Below are 15,107 nucleotides of genomic sequence, written 5' to 3'. Positions count from 1 at the left end.
ATTTGAAGCTAATTCTCATTAAATTCATTTTTTTATGGGTACGGTAGACATGCCCAGCGAAAATTGGATAAATTTTACCATGATTACATCTAATCCTATTATAAATTAACATATTCGAATCATATATTCATAAATATATTTCTCTCCTAACCTATAGTTTTAATGTGTATCATATAAATATTAAATTAACCTATAGATTTAATATAAATATTGTTCACATTAAATTAATATTTTAACTTATTAAAATATTTTATTCTCTCATTAAAAGAAATCGAATACAAAATTTATATTATAAAGTTTAATTAAAGTACAAACTTTATATTATAATACATCATCATATATTATATTATTTCCCTAAATTAACTTGAACAATTCAAATTTCATCCAAGATCTAATAATCTCATTACCGTTTACGAGCTTGGAAGAGGACTTAATAGGCCTATAGATCAATAATATATTCGTTAATTGGGTGAACACTTTACTAAAGACTCACAACAAATTTTTTCTCACTGTAGATATATTTCTATGTCCACAGGTATAGACTAATAACAGTAAGTTAGTCCTTTACGAAAGTCGTAACATAAGTTGGGTCAAATTATCGTTTTACTCTTAGGCTACTTCTTAGTTCTTAAATACCAATGTTCCTTTAATGAACAACTTGTTTATGATCCAACCAATAAACAAAATCTCCTCTCGAACCATTGAGAGGGCAGGGTCTTATGTTCAAGTTCAAAAGACATCATTTAAGAGAGCAGTCATCAACTTACCCTAAAATTGGGAAGCAGTCATCATATTGTCCCCAAAATGGTAAGCTCATTAAGTTGGAAATCCAGCCACACTCACCCAAATAAAACAAAGGACAAGTCCTCGCGACCATGAGTTCATAATACATTCAAGATTAAACTTGTACTCTAGGTCATCTTATTGAAATAGAAACATACTTAGCTAACGGAGTTACATCTAGTGTTGCTATTTTGTGGTCCAACCTTATGCAAACTCATTACATAGGATACCCACACTCACATGTCACCTATAAGAACGCGTTAGGTCGTTATGTTTGTATCAAATATAAAGTGGGTCGTATCCATAGTGTTACCAACCTAAGTACTAAGCCTTATCATTATATTATGGACTCTTTCAGTTGTATCTTGGGCGTTGATAAGGGTATGTCTTCACATACAATTTCAGACACATAAGGTAGCTTAGGATGTTGGTTTATTGGATTTAGATTATTAAGACGAAACTAATAAAATAATCGATAACACTTATTAAAATTACAATAATAACACTTTATTCATAACAATAAATGAATCCTATTTACTACATACTTGTTTTAGGACTGAAAACCCAACAAGTTGATCAACAACTTGGGCACCAAACATCTAGAAAGTCAACACATAATCATATAAGGTAGCAGTACAGACATGAATTAATGAGAGAAAAATAGCGTATTTCAAGCGTTCTCACAATTCTTAACAACCCAACAATAAAAGTTGAGTTCTTATCCTCTACAGATAACCATCGGACATAAGACTTTTGGTGAGGAGATGCTTCCTCCCTACGATTCTACACCCAAAACAACTGAGTAACCTCTTTCGTTGTTCATTTAAGCATTAAGAGTAAACTTGTTACTTTACAACGGAGAAGACGATAAAGCATTTGAATGAAAATTGTTTTTAATAATTTTGGAATTGAATAATTAAGCAAAAGGAAAAAGAAAAAATCAAAAAAAGAAAAGAAAAGAAAGAACCAGAGTGGAGTGGAGTGGAATGGATATGCAAGAAAGAAATAAAGAAAATAAAGGAAAAGAAAATGGTGTTCGGTGCATTGTTGTTGTTTAAAGAACCCACCACTGCCAACTTGTTTCTTCACCATTCGAATCCATTTCTTCACCAAATTTCATAGATATTTTGAGGAGAATAGGTAAAAGTGAAAGAAGAAGAAGATCTGAAGATTTGGGGTTGGAGAAGACAAGATTTTTCAACGTAAATCTTCATTCATATTAGATTTTTGGTTCATTCAACATATCTTTAGTTTTCTTTTGATTTCAAACCATACAAAAGTAGTTAGAAACTGAAGTTTATCAGGTTTGAAAGCTAATCCAAATTCTAACAAAGTTTATGAAGTATGCTTGAGCCGATGCTAAAGGGATATTGATGAAAATTTAAGGAGAAGTCAAGCTACAGTTTCTATGCGCGTTTCTGGAAGCATTCTAGTTTTATTAGTAGGCCAAAGTGTAGACATTATTTAGTTATGTTAGAAAGCTTATTCAATTTCTGACAATTTCTCTAAAGAACTTTTGATCTAACAATGTTTGGAAAGAGGAGAAATTTCAGAAGAAAGCTGAAGGGTTTCTAGAATCGCGGTATTGGAGTAGCTTCTGTTTCGAGGGAAAGCTGGGTAAATTTTTTTGCACATCTAAAATGAGATAGTGTTCTTATTCTTAATTATACTAGGGCTTTATCATCATGTGTGAGAATGATTCCATCTTATATATTTTTTTTCCCTTAATTCAATTCGAGACAATTATTTAGTGCATTGACAGAGTTGAATTTTTTGTCTCTTCACAAGGAAGACAAGTACATATAAGATATTTTGCGATCATATCGTGCAGTTTAGTATTGCTATCTTAAATTAATTATTAGGTTTTTTTCATAATCATGAAACATGAAATTTTTTTACTATTTATATATAAAATTAGTTTCTAGCTGTGCTATTTTTTTGTCTATCAAAACTTGAGTGCTACTCAAGGGGGTAATATTTCTAGCATTATGTTTTGGGAACTAGGTAGACTAATTTTGTCTAGGGTCACTACAACAAATATGATTTTCATACATTTATAGCAAATATTGTTATTTCAATACATTTATCTCCTATAGGAAGACTACTCAAAAAAGTAATGAAGTAACACACTTGCCCTTTCTTTTTGTTTTTGTTTGTCATTCCCCTCGAAATCTTTAGGTACAATCTTAAAGAATCTATCTATCTCAGCACTTTTCTGGAAAGCTAGGTAATTTTTCTCCCAGTTGATGCATTTGATGGGATGCTCTGGTTGCAACTAGAGGATTAATGAAGTAACTTTTATCTCTTCTTTTAAGCTTTTCTCAGGTCTTCATTTCCTAGAATAAGTTTGAATCTATAGTCTCTTAGAATTGAAATTATTATTGCTTGAATGTTTTGTAATTTGGCTATGCTCTTGTTTATTGATATAAGTAGGTACTCTTTTTAATTCCGGAGACGAGAGTCTTTTGAAAAATCATACGTAAGGAAAATTAAAAAATCAATAGTTAATCGTGTTGTTGAAATTTTGTACGAACTATTGGTTTCTAATTTTTGGCCAAGGATCACTGATAAGATTGTGGACAGCTTGCATGATGACATATTAGTAGGAAAGCTTAAATCGTGTAGTGAAATAAAGGTAATGAGTTCATCTGTTGTCTAAGAAAAAATGAAACGTTTTACCATTAAATCAATCACTAGTGGGGCACTAAATTTACCAGTCTTTTCATTATGAAGAAATTTCACATATAAAGATTTTATATCATAAAGGTTTTAGTCCGAACAATTTTATGTACTGCTTTGATTTTTGAATCATGGAATATTGGATTTAATTTTGAAGAGGCAGTTTGATTGTGGATGGGCAATATGATGAAAAAAATTGTTTTAGATTTCATTGGTATTCAATTTGATATTTCCATTTCCAAAAAATGCCAGAGAAGTTATTGTGATGAAGTTCATAGAACATGATCCTATGATAAATTCAATTTCTGATCCCATTTTCGATAAATATATTATATAATGTAATTTATTCAAATCCATATCATTGTAATTTCTATATATATATATATATTGGTAAAACTTGTGCTTTCCTCTATTATAACAGGCCGATGAAGGACAAGTGTTATAGTTCTTCACTATCGATATGTGAATTTTAATTATTGCTTATTTGAAATATTGCAACTATTTGATAAAATGTTGCTAAATCCATTTTAATTTGACATTATTGTATTTTGGTTTAGGTTCTGGAATTCAAGTTTGTATATTAAGTTTGTGTTTCTTGAACTAGAATTGTAGTTTCGTGATTTTTGGAATAGCATAGTTGGATTGGTTTTGTAATTTTGGAATTATCATATTAGGTAGGGGTTGATAGAAGTAGTGTTATGTATATGACAATATCGAACAAATATATAAAGTTTTCGAAAGGTTCATACATATATGGTGAAATGTTAATATTGGTTAAAGTTTCTAAATTGTCCTCGTGCATATCTATGAGATTGTTGGACCACACTACAAGGATTACAGGGGCAATACAAAAACAAAAATATAACTAAATTACAATTAAAAAAAAAATCTGAAACAGGTTTGATGTTTTTTAGATGTCATAAACAAATACATTCTTGACGAGTTTTCAATGTCATTAACAAATACATTCTTGACGTTTTTTAAATGTCATAAACAAGTATATTCTTGACGTTTTTTAAATATCACAAACAAGTACATTCTTTATGATTTTTAAATGTCAAGAACACTCGTACTCTTTAACGATTTTAAATTAGGGGAGGATACTGCGCACAAAGGGTTATTGAGGTCACAGTCTTAAAGGATGGACTAATATAGCATAGAGCTTGCTCTGCTATTTGATTTGAGGATTAGGGTTATGGTATCAATTCAGTTTTGCCATTCTCAAGGATTAGTTTAGGGTATAGAGAGGGAAAGAAAGTTTTCAGAAATTGTTTTATTGCTTTACAAAAAAGGTTCGTTATTTATTACTAATCGTTTTCTATTGATAAAGTTTGTTATTCTCATCATTTGTAAAGCATGATGTTTAAAGGTTTTTCATTCATAGGGCTTTATAGCTCATACATGTCAAATGTTTCCTTACTTTATAGGTAGAGATCATGGAACCGATGCCTGACAACGTCTGCCAATTTGCTAGAGTACATTAAGTAGTTGTTTCTACTTGTATGGTTGGTTCTTAGACATACATCTAGATTGTACATAAACTTAGGAATAGTTTACCTTTGTAGTTCCAAAACTCATTTACTCCTCGATCACGAACTTGGACCACCACTAGTAATCACCTACTATCCTTCAAACTTAGAACCAGTTTGTGGGACCCAATAGATGAAAGGATCGAGAGAGAAATAGAATTGGAAGGTTAATGATAATTTTCAAAGGTTGAAATTTTTTAGATTTATTTTTGTGGAGAAACTCTTTCAAAAGAAATTTTAATTTTCTTTTAAATAACCGAAAACTTTTCATAATTTGAAAAAGTTTTCCATAAATAACCTAATTACATGCAACTATTGCATGTAATTAGTTCACCCAATTTCAACACCTCACTTTCCACATCAATTAGTGGATTTAATCACCATTGTATTTTCGCTTAGTGGTCTTTTCAAAGTCAAAAGTCAACATTTTGACTTTTTACAACTTTAACCAATTCCATTATTTTCAAGTTTCCAAGTTTGAATCCGTATTTGAATCTGTATTCATATATTTGATATTTAAATCATATTTAAACATAATGCTCTATCTCTAAATCAACGATTATATCACATATACTTGTCAATTTCCATCTCCTTATCTAATTCAAACAATTTGAATCAATCCACATATTGTACCAAGTTTATTCCATATGAGCTAGCAGGTGAACCTAATAGACCTATAGATCATGGGCTCCAACTATTCGAGACTAACTGGCTAAACCTTTTTAGACCAAGCTTATCAACATTTTTTAAGTAACGAGTCATTCAACTAAAGTCCCGTAGTTGCACTCCCTTCACTATAGATATATTTGTGTCCATCTGATATAACCATGATTAGTAAGTTAATCCTTCATAGGTTGTTCGTGAGCTCGGTTAGGACAAAATACTGTTTTACCTCTAAGATTACATCTTGCTCCTTAAGTCCCACTAATCCACTATTGAACAATTGGTTTAAGGTCGAACCTAAAAACCGAATCCCTCTCGGGCCAATGAGAGGGTGAAACTCCTTGTTTAAGACTTGGATTCAGTCCTTTAGAGAACAACCTATCTACTAACCTTAAAGCGGGTAGGAGTGAATTCCATCTTGTACCCTATGTCCTCAGCTATTCACCCGATCTTACCCCTGAAATGGGAGGCTTAATGGGCAAGCGCCAAAGAGCTGCCCTCCTCTATGCAGATCTAAGGATAATCTCATGTGAACAGGAGTTCGTAGTTAGTTCAGGATTAAGATTAAGTTACCTAGATAATCAATAATTGTAATAGTCAATTCTAAACAGTAAGGGACATTATAACTTAAAAGTGACTATTTCCCGGTTCAACCTTATGTAAACTCTTTACATATGATGCACCTACTTTCATGCATCCACAGTGTCTTAGAATAAGGTGCCCAACCTTTATTCATATAATATAGATCGTTTTAGGCTATATACTCAAACTTGATCCACGTTTATGTCTCTAAATAAAGTTAAAGTTTACTCTAAATAGCCTCAAGACTTTAGTTTATTGGATTTAAGATTATAGTACTCAATTTTTCCATAACGACTTTATTAAATTAAATATGATTACAAATTACGAGTTTAAGGACATCAAATATCCAACAGAGTTTACAGGTATCGTGGAGCGGAGAACGAAGTTTTTGGGCTTAATTCCATCTCTTGATCTAAGTGTAGGTGATTTGGGAGGAGGTGTGACACAAGTACAACGCTCCAAATCTGTAACGCCCCGAATTTTCGAGGTAAACTTTTACCGTTTTATGTAATTTTTTTCGGGAATTTTAAATTTTGGATTTATTTCTGAAATTCTGAAATTAATATTTGTAAATTTATATAATAATAATATAATAGTAATTATATTATTATTATCATTAATATTTATTATAATCTTTATATATATAATTTAATATTAATATTTTCTTTTATTATTATTATTATAATAATATTATTGTTATTATTACTATTATTTAATATTATTATTATTGTAATTTAACATTATTATTACATTAGTATTAATTAATATTATTATTTATTATATTATTATTATTATCATTATTATTATTATTATTATTATTATTATTATTATTATTAAATATTATTATTATTATTATTTATTTAACTTAATATATATATATATATTTTTTTTTTTTAAAAAAAGAGGAACCCTACTTACCGCGCGCGAGCCCCCCCCCCCCCAATCCATCTTCTTCGTTTCATCTTCCTCGCGCGCCGCAGCCGTCTCTCTCTCCATTCCGTTTCAGCGCCGCCGTCCACCATCTCTTCTCCGTGCACGCCGCGTCTCCACCTTCCCCGCCACGTTCCGTCTCCTTTTCCGCCTCCAGCGTCGTCAGCTTCATCGTGTTCGTCCGTCGCGGCCTCCCTGCCATTTCGGATCTCCTCTCGGCTTCAAATCGTCCGACCGTGTCCGCCGTCAAGCCGTCGTCCTCCGCCGTGTGAGAACAGAGCCAGTCGTCGGACTCCACCTAGCCGCGACTCACCCCGTCGTCGAACGCCCGAAGTTGTCGTTGAGCACTACAAGAAAATGGAGCATTCCCGACGCCGAAAATCACGTCGGCATAAAGAACGTCGGGAATAAGGGCTTTCCCGACGCCATCAACAACGCGTCGGGAGATGCGTCGGGAAAACAATCTTTCCCGACGCACCACGAAGGCGTCGGCAAGAATACGTCGGGAAAAGGGGTTTAATGAGCGTCGGGAATTCCCCTTTTCCCGACGCATTTTGAGGGATTTCCCGACGCCTCGTGACTGCGTCGGGAAATCCCCTTTAAATTCGTTTAAGTTCTGTATTCACAGAACCAAAGCCGAGAGGAGAGGAGAAAAAGAAAGGAGAAGAAGAAGAAGTCGCCGCCGGCCGTTCTTTCCTTTTGTTCCGCCGCCGTCCGTCGCCGACCGCCCTCGCCGTTGTTCCTCGTCGCCGTCTGCCACTTTAGGTAAGTGAAATATGTAAATTTATTTAGTTTAAGTTTATGTTTTAGGGTTTTTTTTTGATAAAAATTAGTTTAGGGTTATTTTTTATGAAAATTAGTTTAGGATTTTCTTTTGGAATAGATTTTTGTTTGTTAAATGTATTTTTGTATAGAGTGTGTGTAATTTGTAGTTGAATTGAAATTTGAAATTTGAATGGTTTAGGATTTTTGTTTTAGAAAATTGAATAAAATTGAATGGGGGTTGAATTGGGGGAGGGGTTTATTGTTAAATTGAAAATTGAATTGGGAGGGGGGTTTATATTTGAATTGAAAATTGAAAATTGAAAATTGAAATTGGGGGGGGGGGGGGGAGGGGAATTTATAGTTGAATGGAAAATTGAAATTGGAGGGGGGGGGGGGGAGTGGAGTTAATAGTTAAATTTAAAATTGAATTGGAGGGAGGGGGTTTAAGTTAAATTGAAAATTGAGATGGGGGGGGGGGGGGGGGGGAATTTATAGTTGAATGAAAAATTGAAATTGGAGGGGGGGGGGGGGAGTTAATAGTTAAATTGAATTGGGAATGTAATATGTGTGTTAAGATTTGTTTTTGCTATCCTGCAGTTATGGTAGCCTTTTTTGTTTTGAATTTGTTTATGTTTGGGATGGCTATCCTGCAGTTATGGTAGCCTTTTTTGTTTTGAATTTGTTTATGTTTGGGATGGCTATCCTGCAGTTATGGTAGCCTTTTTTGTTTTGAATTTGCTGGTATCAAGGGGTGGTAGTTAGGATAGCTTGAAGTATTTTGTTGTTAATAATTAGGTTGTGTTGGCTATCCTGCAGTTATGGTAGCCTTTGTAGTTTGGAGGGGTTTGTAGGATGTGAAGATATTTTGAAGTATTGTGTTGTTAATAATTAGGTTGTGTTGGCTATCCTGCAGTTATGGATAAGGGTTGGATGAAACTTAGAAATAAGTTATCCCTTGAGTATAGACATGGAATGACCCAATTTTTAGAATTTGCCAAATTTCACGTTGATGCTTACGGACGATTGAGGTGTCCATGCAAGAGATGTTTGAATTTAAATTGGAGCTCATTAGAGGGTGTGGAAAGACATCTGCTGACTATAGGAATATCCCCCTACTACACAGAATGGGTGTATCATGGAGAGTCATTAAGCTATAGAGGTACAGAAAACTTTGAGGAAGGAACTAGTAGTAATCCTTTTAATGAAGGAACTAGTAGTACACAATTTAATGAAGAAGGTGATATCTTTGGTATGCTAAATGATTTACAAGCCCCTATTGAACATGAAGAGGAAATAGAGGAATTTCGTTTGGAAGATGAAATGGCGATGAATGTTGGGGTAAATATAGATGAAGATACAACAAATAATATATTTCAGGACTTATTGAATCAAGCACGTAATGAGTTGTACCCCGGTTGTTCTGAATTTTCGTCGTTGAATTTTTTGGTTAAGTTGATGCATGTGAAAGTTATAAATGGTTGGAGTAACAAGTCGTTCGACATGTTGTTAGAACTTTTAAGAGCAGCGTTTCCAATGTGTAATAGTACTATTCCTAGTTCATTTTATGAAGCAATGAAAACTTCCAATGAAAACTTCGTGACTTGGGCTTGGGATACGAGACTATTCACGCGTGCAAGTATGATTGTGTATTGTATTGGAAAGAGTTTGCTGATTTGCAACATTGTCCTACATGTGGCGAGGCTAGGTACAAGGTTAATCATAATAGAGGGAAAAAAATTCCGCATAAGGTATTGCGCCACTTTCCTTTAGTACCTAGATTACAGCGCTTGTTTGTATCGCAGGAAGGGTCTGCTGACATGAGATGGCATAGGGACAAACGTGTTGAAACAGATGATGTCTTGAGACATCCAGCTGATGCAGAGGGGTGGAAGCACTTCGATTCTGAATTTCCTGATTTTGCTTCTGATCCACGAAACGTGCGTTTGGGCTTGGCTTCAGATGGGTTTAACCCATTTGGTCAAATGAGTACCTCGTACAGTATGTGGCCTGTTGTGTTACTTCCTTACAATTTGCCACCATGGAAATGCATGAAAGAGACAAATTTCTTTATGTCATTGCTCATACCCGGTCCTAAATCTCCTGGTAGGGAAATTGATGTGTATCTCCAATCATTGATTGAGGAATTGAAAGACTTATGGACTTTTGGGGTGCGTACGTATGACTCTCTTACAGGTCAGTTCTTTCAGCTATACGCAGCCTTGTTGTGGACGATTAATGACTTCCCGGCGTATGGTGACCTATCAGGGTGGAGTACGAAGGGGTATCAGGCATGTCCTATATGCATGAGTGATAGATCGTCCTTCGGGATACGAGGTAGAATATCTTTCATGGGACATAGACGCTATCTTCCACAGAATCACGTGTGGCGTAGAAGTAGGCTACACGATGGAAAGGTAGAGCGTAAGGCTCCTCCTGTGGTGATGAATGGGCATGAAATATTAGAACAACTAGATCAGTTGGAATTTCCAGTTATGAGTAAACATCCTTCAATACAGGATAAGAAAAGAAAGAGAGCTCTTAATTGGACGAAGAAAAGTATTTTTTTCAATCTTCCTTATTGGTCGAGACTTTTGTTACGTCACAAACTTGATGTAATGCACATTGAGAAGAATGTTTGTGACAATTTGATTGGTACGTTATTGAACATCGAAGGGAAAACGAAGGATACCACGAATGCTAGGTTGGACTTACAAGATCTGAAGATAAGAAAGGATTTACATCTTGTAGAAGTGGGTAACTGATTGGTGAAGCCACATGCGAGCTACACGTTGACTACCAGTGAACGAGTAGAGTTTTGTAAGTTTCTGAAATCAGTTAAGTTTCCCGATGGATTTGTTTCCAATATATCGAGATGTGTGCATGAAAGAGACGGGAAAATATCAGGACTAAAAACGCATGATTGTCATGTTTTATTACATCGACTGCTACCAATTGGTATTCGAGCATTCTTACCGAAGAACGTATACACTGCTATAACCGAATTATGTAATTTTTTCCGTGACTTGTGCGCCCGAACGATAAGAGTAAGTGATCTAGACAGATTGCAAGCAGATATCATAATCATACTTTGTAAGTTGGAAAGAATATTTCCACCTGCCTTTTTTAGCGTTATGGTGCACCTTGCCGTTCACTTACCATATGAAACGAAGATTACTGGTCCGGTTTCTTATAGTTGGATGTATCCGATTGAAAGGAGTCTACGAACGTTAAAGCAGTATGTTAGAAACAAAGCACGTCCTGAGGGGTCAATTGCAGAAGGCCATATCATGAATGAATCTAGTACCTTTTGTTCACGTTACCTACGTGGTATAGAGACTCGATTCACCAGAGATGAGCGAAATGATGATACCATTGTAGAGAACGAGGTAATTGGTGACTTTGAAATTTTCAAGCAGAAAGTACGACCCTTAGGTGCATCAAGTGTTCGTGCTATATCAGAGGAAGAGAAACGACTCTTCCATTGGTACATACTGAATAATGCTGACGAAATATCAGAGTATCGCAAGTAAGCATATTCATCATCTTTGTAATTTTTAAATATTTGTTATATATTGTTCTTACAGAAATTAAACTCATCTCTATTAGGAAACATTTGAGGCTCCAACGTCGACATGCTCAAACTTCTATGGATTTGTATAAAATACATGAACGAGCATTCCCTGAATGGTTTCGAGCACAGGTGTTAGAACTGCGTCAGTCTGCAAACCTATCTGATGATTTCTTCTCACTAGCGATGGGACCATCCTTTGACGTTCGTTGTTACAATGGATGCATCGTTGGTGGTGTAAGATTTCACACTATTGAACTTGATTCTCGACGTACTACTCAAAATAGTGGAATAATGGTCATTGGTGAAAGCGATGCAAGTGGAACTGGAGACAATAATTTCTACGGTGTTCTGGACGAAGTGTTGCACGTACAATATCCGTTGGGAAGAAATGTATGGCTATTTAAGTGTCGGTGGTATGACACGGACGTAAACAAAAGTCAAAGAACGACACACATTGAAGTAGGGTACAAATCTCTCAACACATCCCGATTTTGGTACGCGGAGGAACCTGTAATTCTTGCAACTCAAGCACATCAAGTTTTTTATGTAGATGATCCAAAAAATGGTATCAATTGGAAAGTTGTGCAAGTCATCCAAAATAAGCGTATTTGGGACGTGCCAGAAGTGGAGGATGTTCAGAATGACCATATTAATATAGTAGAAGTTGTTGTAAGCCACCAAGTGGATGACCACATCGAGGATGACACTCTATGCAGAAATGACGTTGATCCCACAATCGTTGAAAGACCAGTTGTGCGTCATGTCACTGACGACTTCATCGACGATGTGGATGAACACTTGTCACATGCAAGCGATGAGGAATTATAGTGACAAATTAAACCACGTATGCACATATTTATATCTAGTTTATATATTTTGATTCTAGCTATGTGTTTGTATTTGGTTATTGAATGTTTGTTTTTTATATGTCCATAGTCATTATGTCATATCGACGATCAAGTTTTATGGAGACGGACGATATGTTCCTCCAGTTTGAGGAGGATTTAGATAACATTGCGGGAGGGTCGTCATCTGTGGGCGACAATACGGGTGAGTCTAAGAATTTTATTCATTTTTAACTTACAAATATTTCATGTAGGGGTTCCTAACTTTATATCTTATTGTCTATTTATTGAGCAGGGTCTTCTTCTCAACAAACGACTCCGACTCCTAGGAGACGTGCGCAGTCTCGACTCTTGGAGTTAGAGCGCCACGTTGCAATAAATGGGCGCATTCCGATGACGATCGCCCCTGGAGCGGAGAAGCCTATTTCTCCACACGCCATTCGCTTCAGCCAAGCGATAGGCGTGTGCGTGCGAAAGACATTTCCCGTCCGCTGTCTTAAGTGGACGGACGTTGGGAGAGAATACATTGAGGTCGTCAAGGGCGACCTCCAGGTAATTAAATGCACTACACATTTATATATGATTTCATTTGAAACATATCTAACTTTAACCAATCTAATGTGTTATGTTTGTAATGTGCAGCGATTCTTTGTGCTTGATTTCAATGATCAAGCAATGAACAGGTTTGTTGAGCATCAGATGCTCACGACCTTTAAAGAGTTCCGGGCCGACTGTCATAAACATTTCAAAAAGTACAGCGACCCGGAGGAGGCTCGTGCCAACCCACCAAACGCATTGGTTGGACGTGATGAGGATTGACACTTCCTCTGCGACCATTATATCAGCCGTGCATTCCAGGTATTTGTCATGATTAATTATGATAACAAGTTTTTATATGTATAAGAAATAAACAATATAATTGTTTTAATGCAGGAGCAATCACGGACAAACAAGGCTGCTAGACAGAAGCAGCCTTACAATCATAGTAGCGGGTCCAAGTCGTTTCTACAACGACAGTATGAGCTCGCTGAAAGAAGAGTTCAGCCGGTCGATCGTGTGGAATTGTTCCGGGAAACACACGTTCGAGCTGGGACATTCGTGTCGCAGGCCGCCGAGGATGCGCATGTAAGTTATACCCTTATTAATTATCCACTTTTATTATATATTTTTGCGCGTTACCTAACATAATTTTTAAATTTGTTGCAGAATCAAATGCTGGAACTCCAATCCCAGCCTACCCCAGAGGGTAGTCAGCCACTCTCTGAGGATGAGATATGCGATCAGGTGTTGGGTAGACGACCAGGCTACTCAAAAGGCCTTGGTTGGGGACCCAAGCCGAAGGCCCGCAGAACGGCAAGTGCAAGCAGTTCGTCGACATCTTGTTCGCAGTCCACACAAAAAGAGATTGAATTATAAGCTAAACTTCATGAAGCTTTGGAACGGATTGAAGTACAAGATAGAAATCACCAAGCATTAGCTTCACAAGTGGAAGCTATGAAAAAGATGATTGAAGACCTAACTCGTGCACAACAGGGACCACCACATGATCCCTAGCCCTGCGGTACGTCGTATATGTCTCTATTATTCTTAAGTTTTTGCAATATATGATTATGTATTAAACTTAGTTATTTTTATACCATTTTTAGGACCGAAGGTGTAGAATGACGCGCATACGCACCTCGTTGGGAGATTGGGTCTTATGTTTATGTTTTTTGTATATTGAGAACTATATTTTCTTGTAGTCAACTTATTCGTATTATTAATTTTAATTCTATTTTTTAATTTGTGTTTGTATATTTATTAATTTAATCCAAAACGTCGCCAAATTTTTTTGAGCAATCCGAACATCATTGTGAATGTTTGAGCAAAATATTATAAGGAAAAAAGTAAAAATAAAATATTTAAAAAAATATATAAAAAATATTTCCCGACGTTCATTACGTCGGGAAAAAAACGTCGGAAAATAGGCTTTCCCGACGCCGTGAGATGCGTCGGCATAGACGACGTCGGGAATAAGGTTTTCCCGACGCCGTCGATGCCGACGCATCTCACGGCGTCGGGAAAGCCGTTCCCGACGCCGATTTGGTACGGCGTCGGGAAAGCCTCTCGCGACGCATTTGCCCCGACGTTCTTCCCGACGTCGTTTTGTACGTCGGGATATCCTTTCCCGACGTGCTTTGCATTTTCGCCGACGTATTTGTGCGTCGGGAGTACCCACGTCTCTTGTAGTGGAGGTTGCCCGTTTTCAAGCCGACCCGACCCGAAAACCCGAATCAATCCAACCCGTGTTTCAAGCTGCGAGCCGAGTGGAGCCGAGCCGCGAGCCGAGCCGCGAACCGAGTTAAGCCGAGCCGAGCCGAGTTGAGCCGAGCCGCGAGCCGCGAGCCTAGCCGAGAACCAAGTCGAGTTAAGCCGAGCCGAGCCGAGCTGAGCCGAGGCCAAGCCGAGCCGAGCCGAGTTGAGCCGAGCTGTGAGCCGAGGCCAAGCCGAGCCGAGCCGAGCCGTGAGCCGAGGCCAAGCCGAGCCGAGCCGAGAGCGAGCCGAGCCGTGAGTCGAGGCCAAGCCGAGCCGAGCCGAGAGTGAGCCGAGCCGAGCCGAGCCACCTAAGCCTTCCTTCCTCCACTTCGGGTCACGGTGAGTCTTCGGTAAGGATTGTTTTTGATGAATTCCCTAATGTTGCCATATCCGATTCGAGTTGAATATTGGAATAAGCTTTGGTCCTATCTTTCATCCCTTGAAGGTATTAAGGAATTGACGTTT

General features: G+C 36.9%; 1 protein-coding gene across 1 annotated transcript; it reads left to right on the top strand.

Annotated features, from left to right (window-relative positions):
• Nucleotides 1-7,809: 7,809 nt before the first annotated feature.
• LOC127149278 (uncharacterized) lies at nt 7,810-14,129 on the top strand. The gene is made up of 5 exons (XM_051084413.1): nt 7,810-7,931; nt 8,845-9,339; nt 13,414-13,472; nt 13,554-13,908; nt 13,994-14,129. Exons 2-4 carry the CDS (start codon nt 8,847-8,849, stop codon nt 13,761-13,763), a joined length of 762 nt encoding a protein of 253 aa, XP_050940370.1. The 5' UTR covers nt 7,810-7,931; nt 8,845-8,846; the 3' UTR covers nt 13,764-13,908; nt 13,994-14,129.
• Nucleotides 14,130-15,107: the final 978 nt, after the last annotated feature.

This window comes from Cucumis melo, chromosome 5 (assembly GCF_025177605.1).
Source record: "Cucumis melo cultivar AY chromosome 5, USDA_Cmelo_AY_1.0, whole genome shotgun sequence".
In the NCBI taxonomy this organism is placed as follows: Eukaryota; Viridiplantae; Streptophyta; class Magnoliopsida; order Cucurbitales; family Cucurbitaceae; genus Cucumis; species Cucumis melo.
The sequence above is the reverse complement of the archived record's forward strand: the minus strand, read 5'-3'. Positions and strand labels throughout refer to the sequence as shown.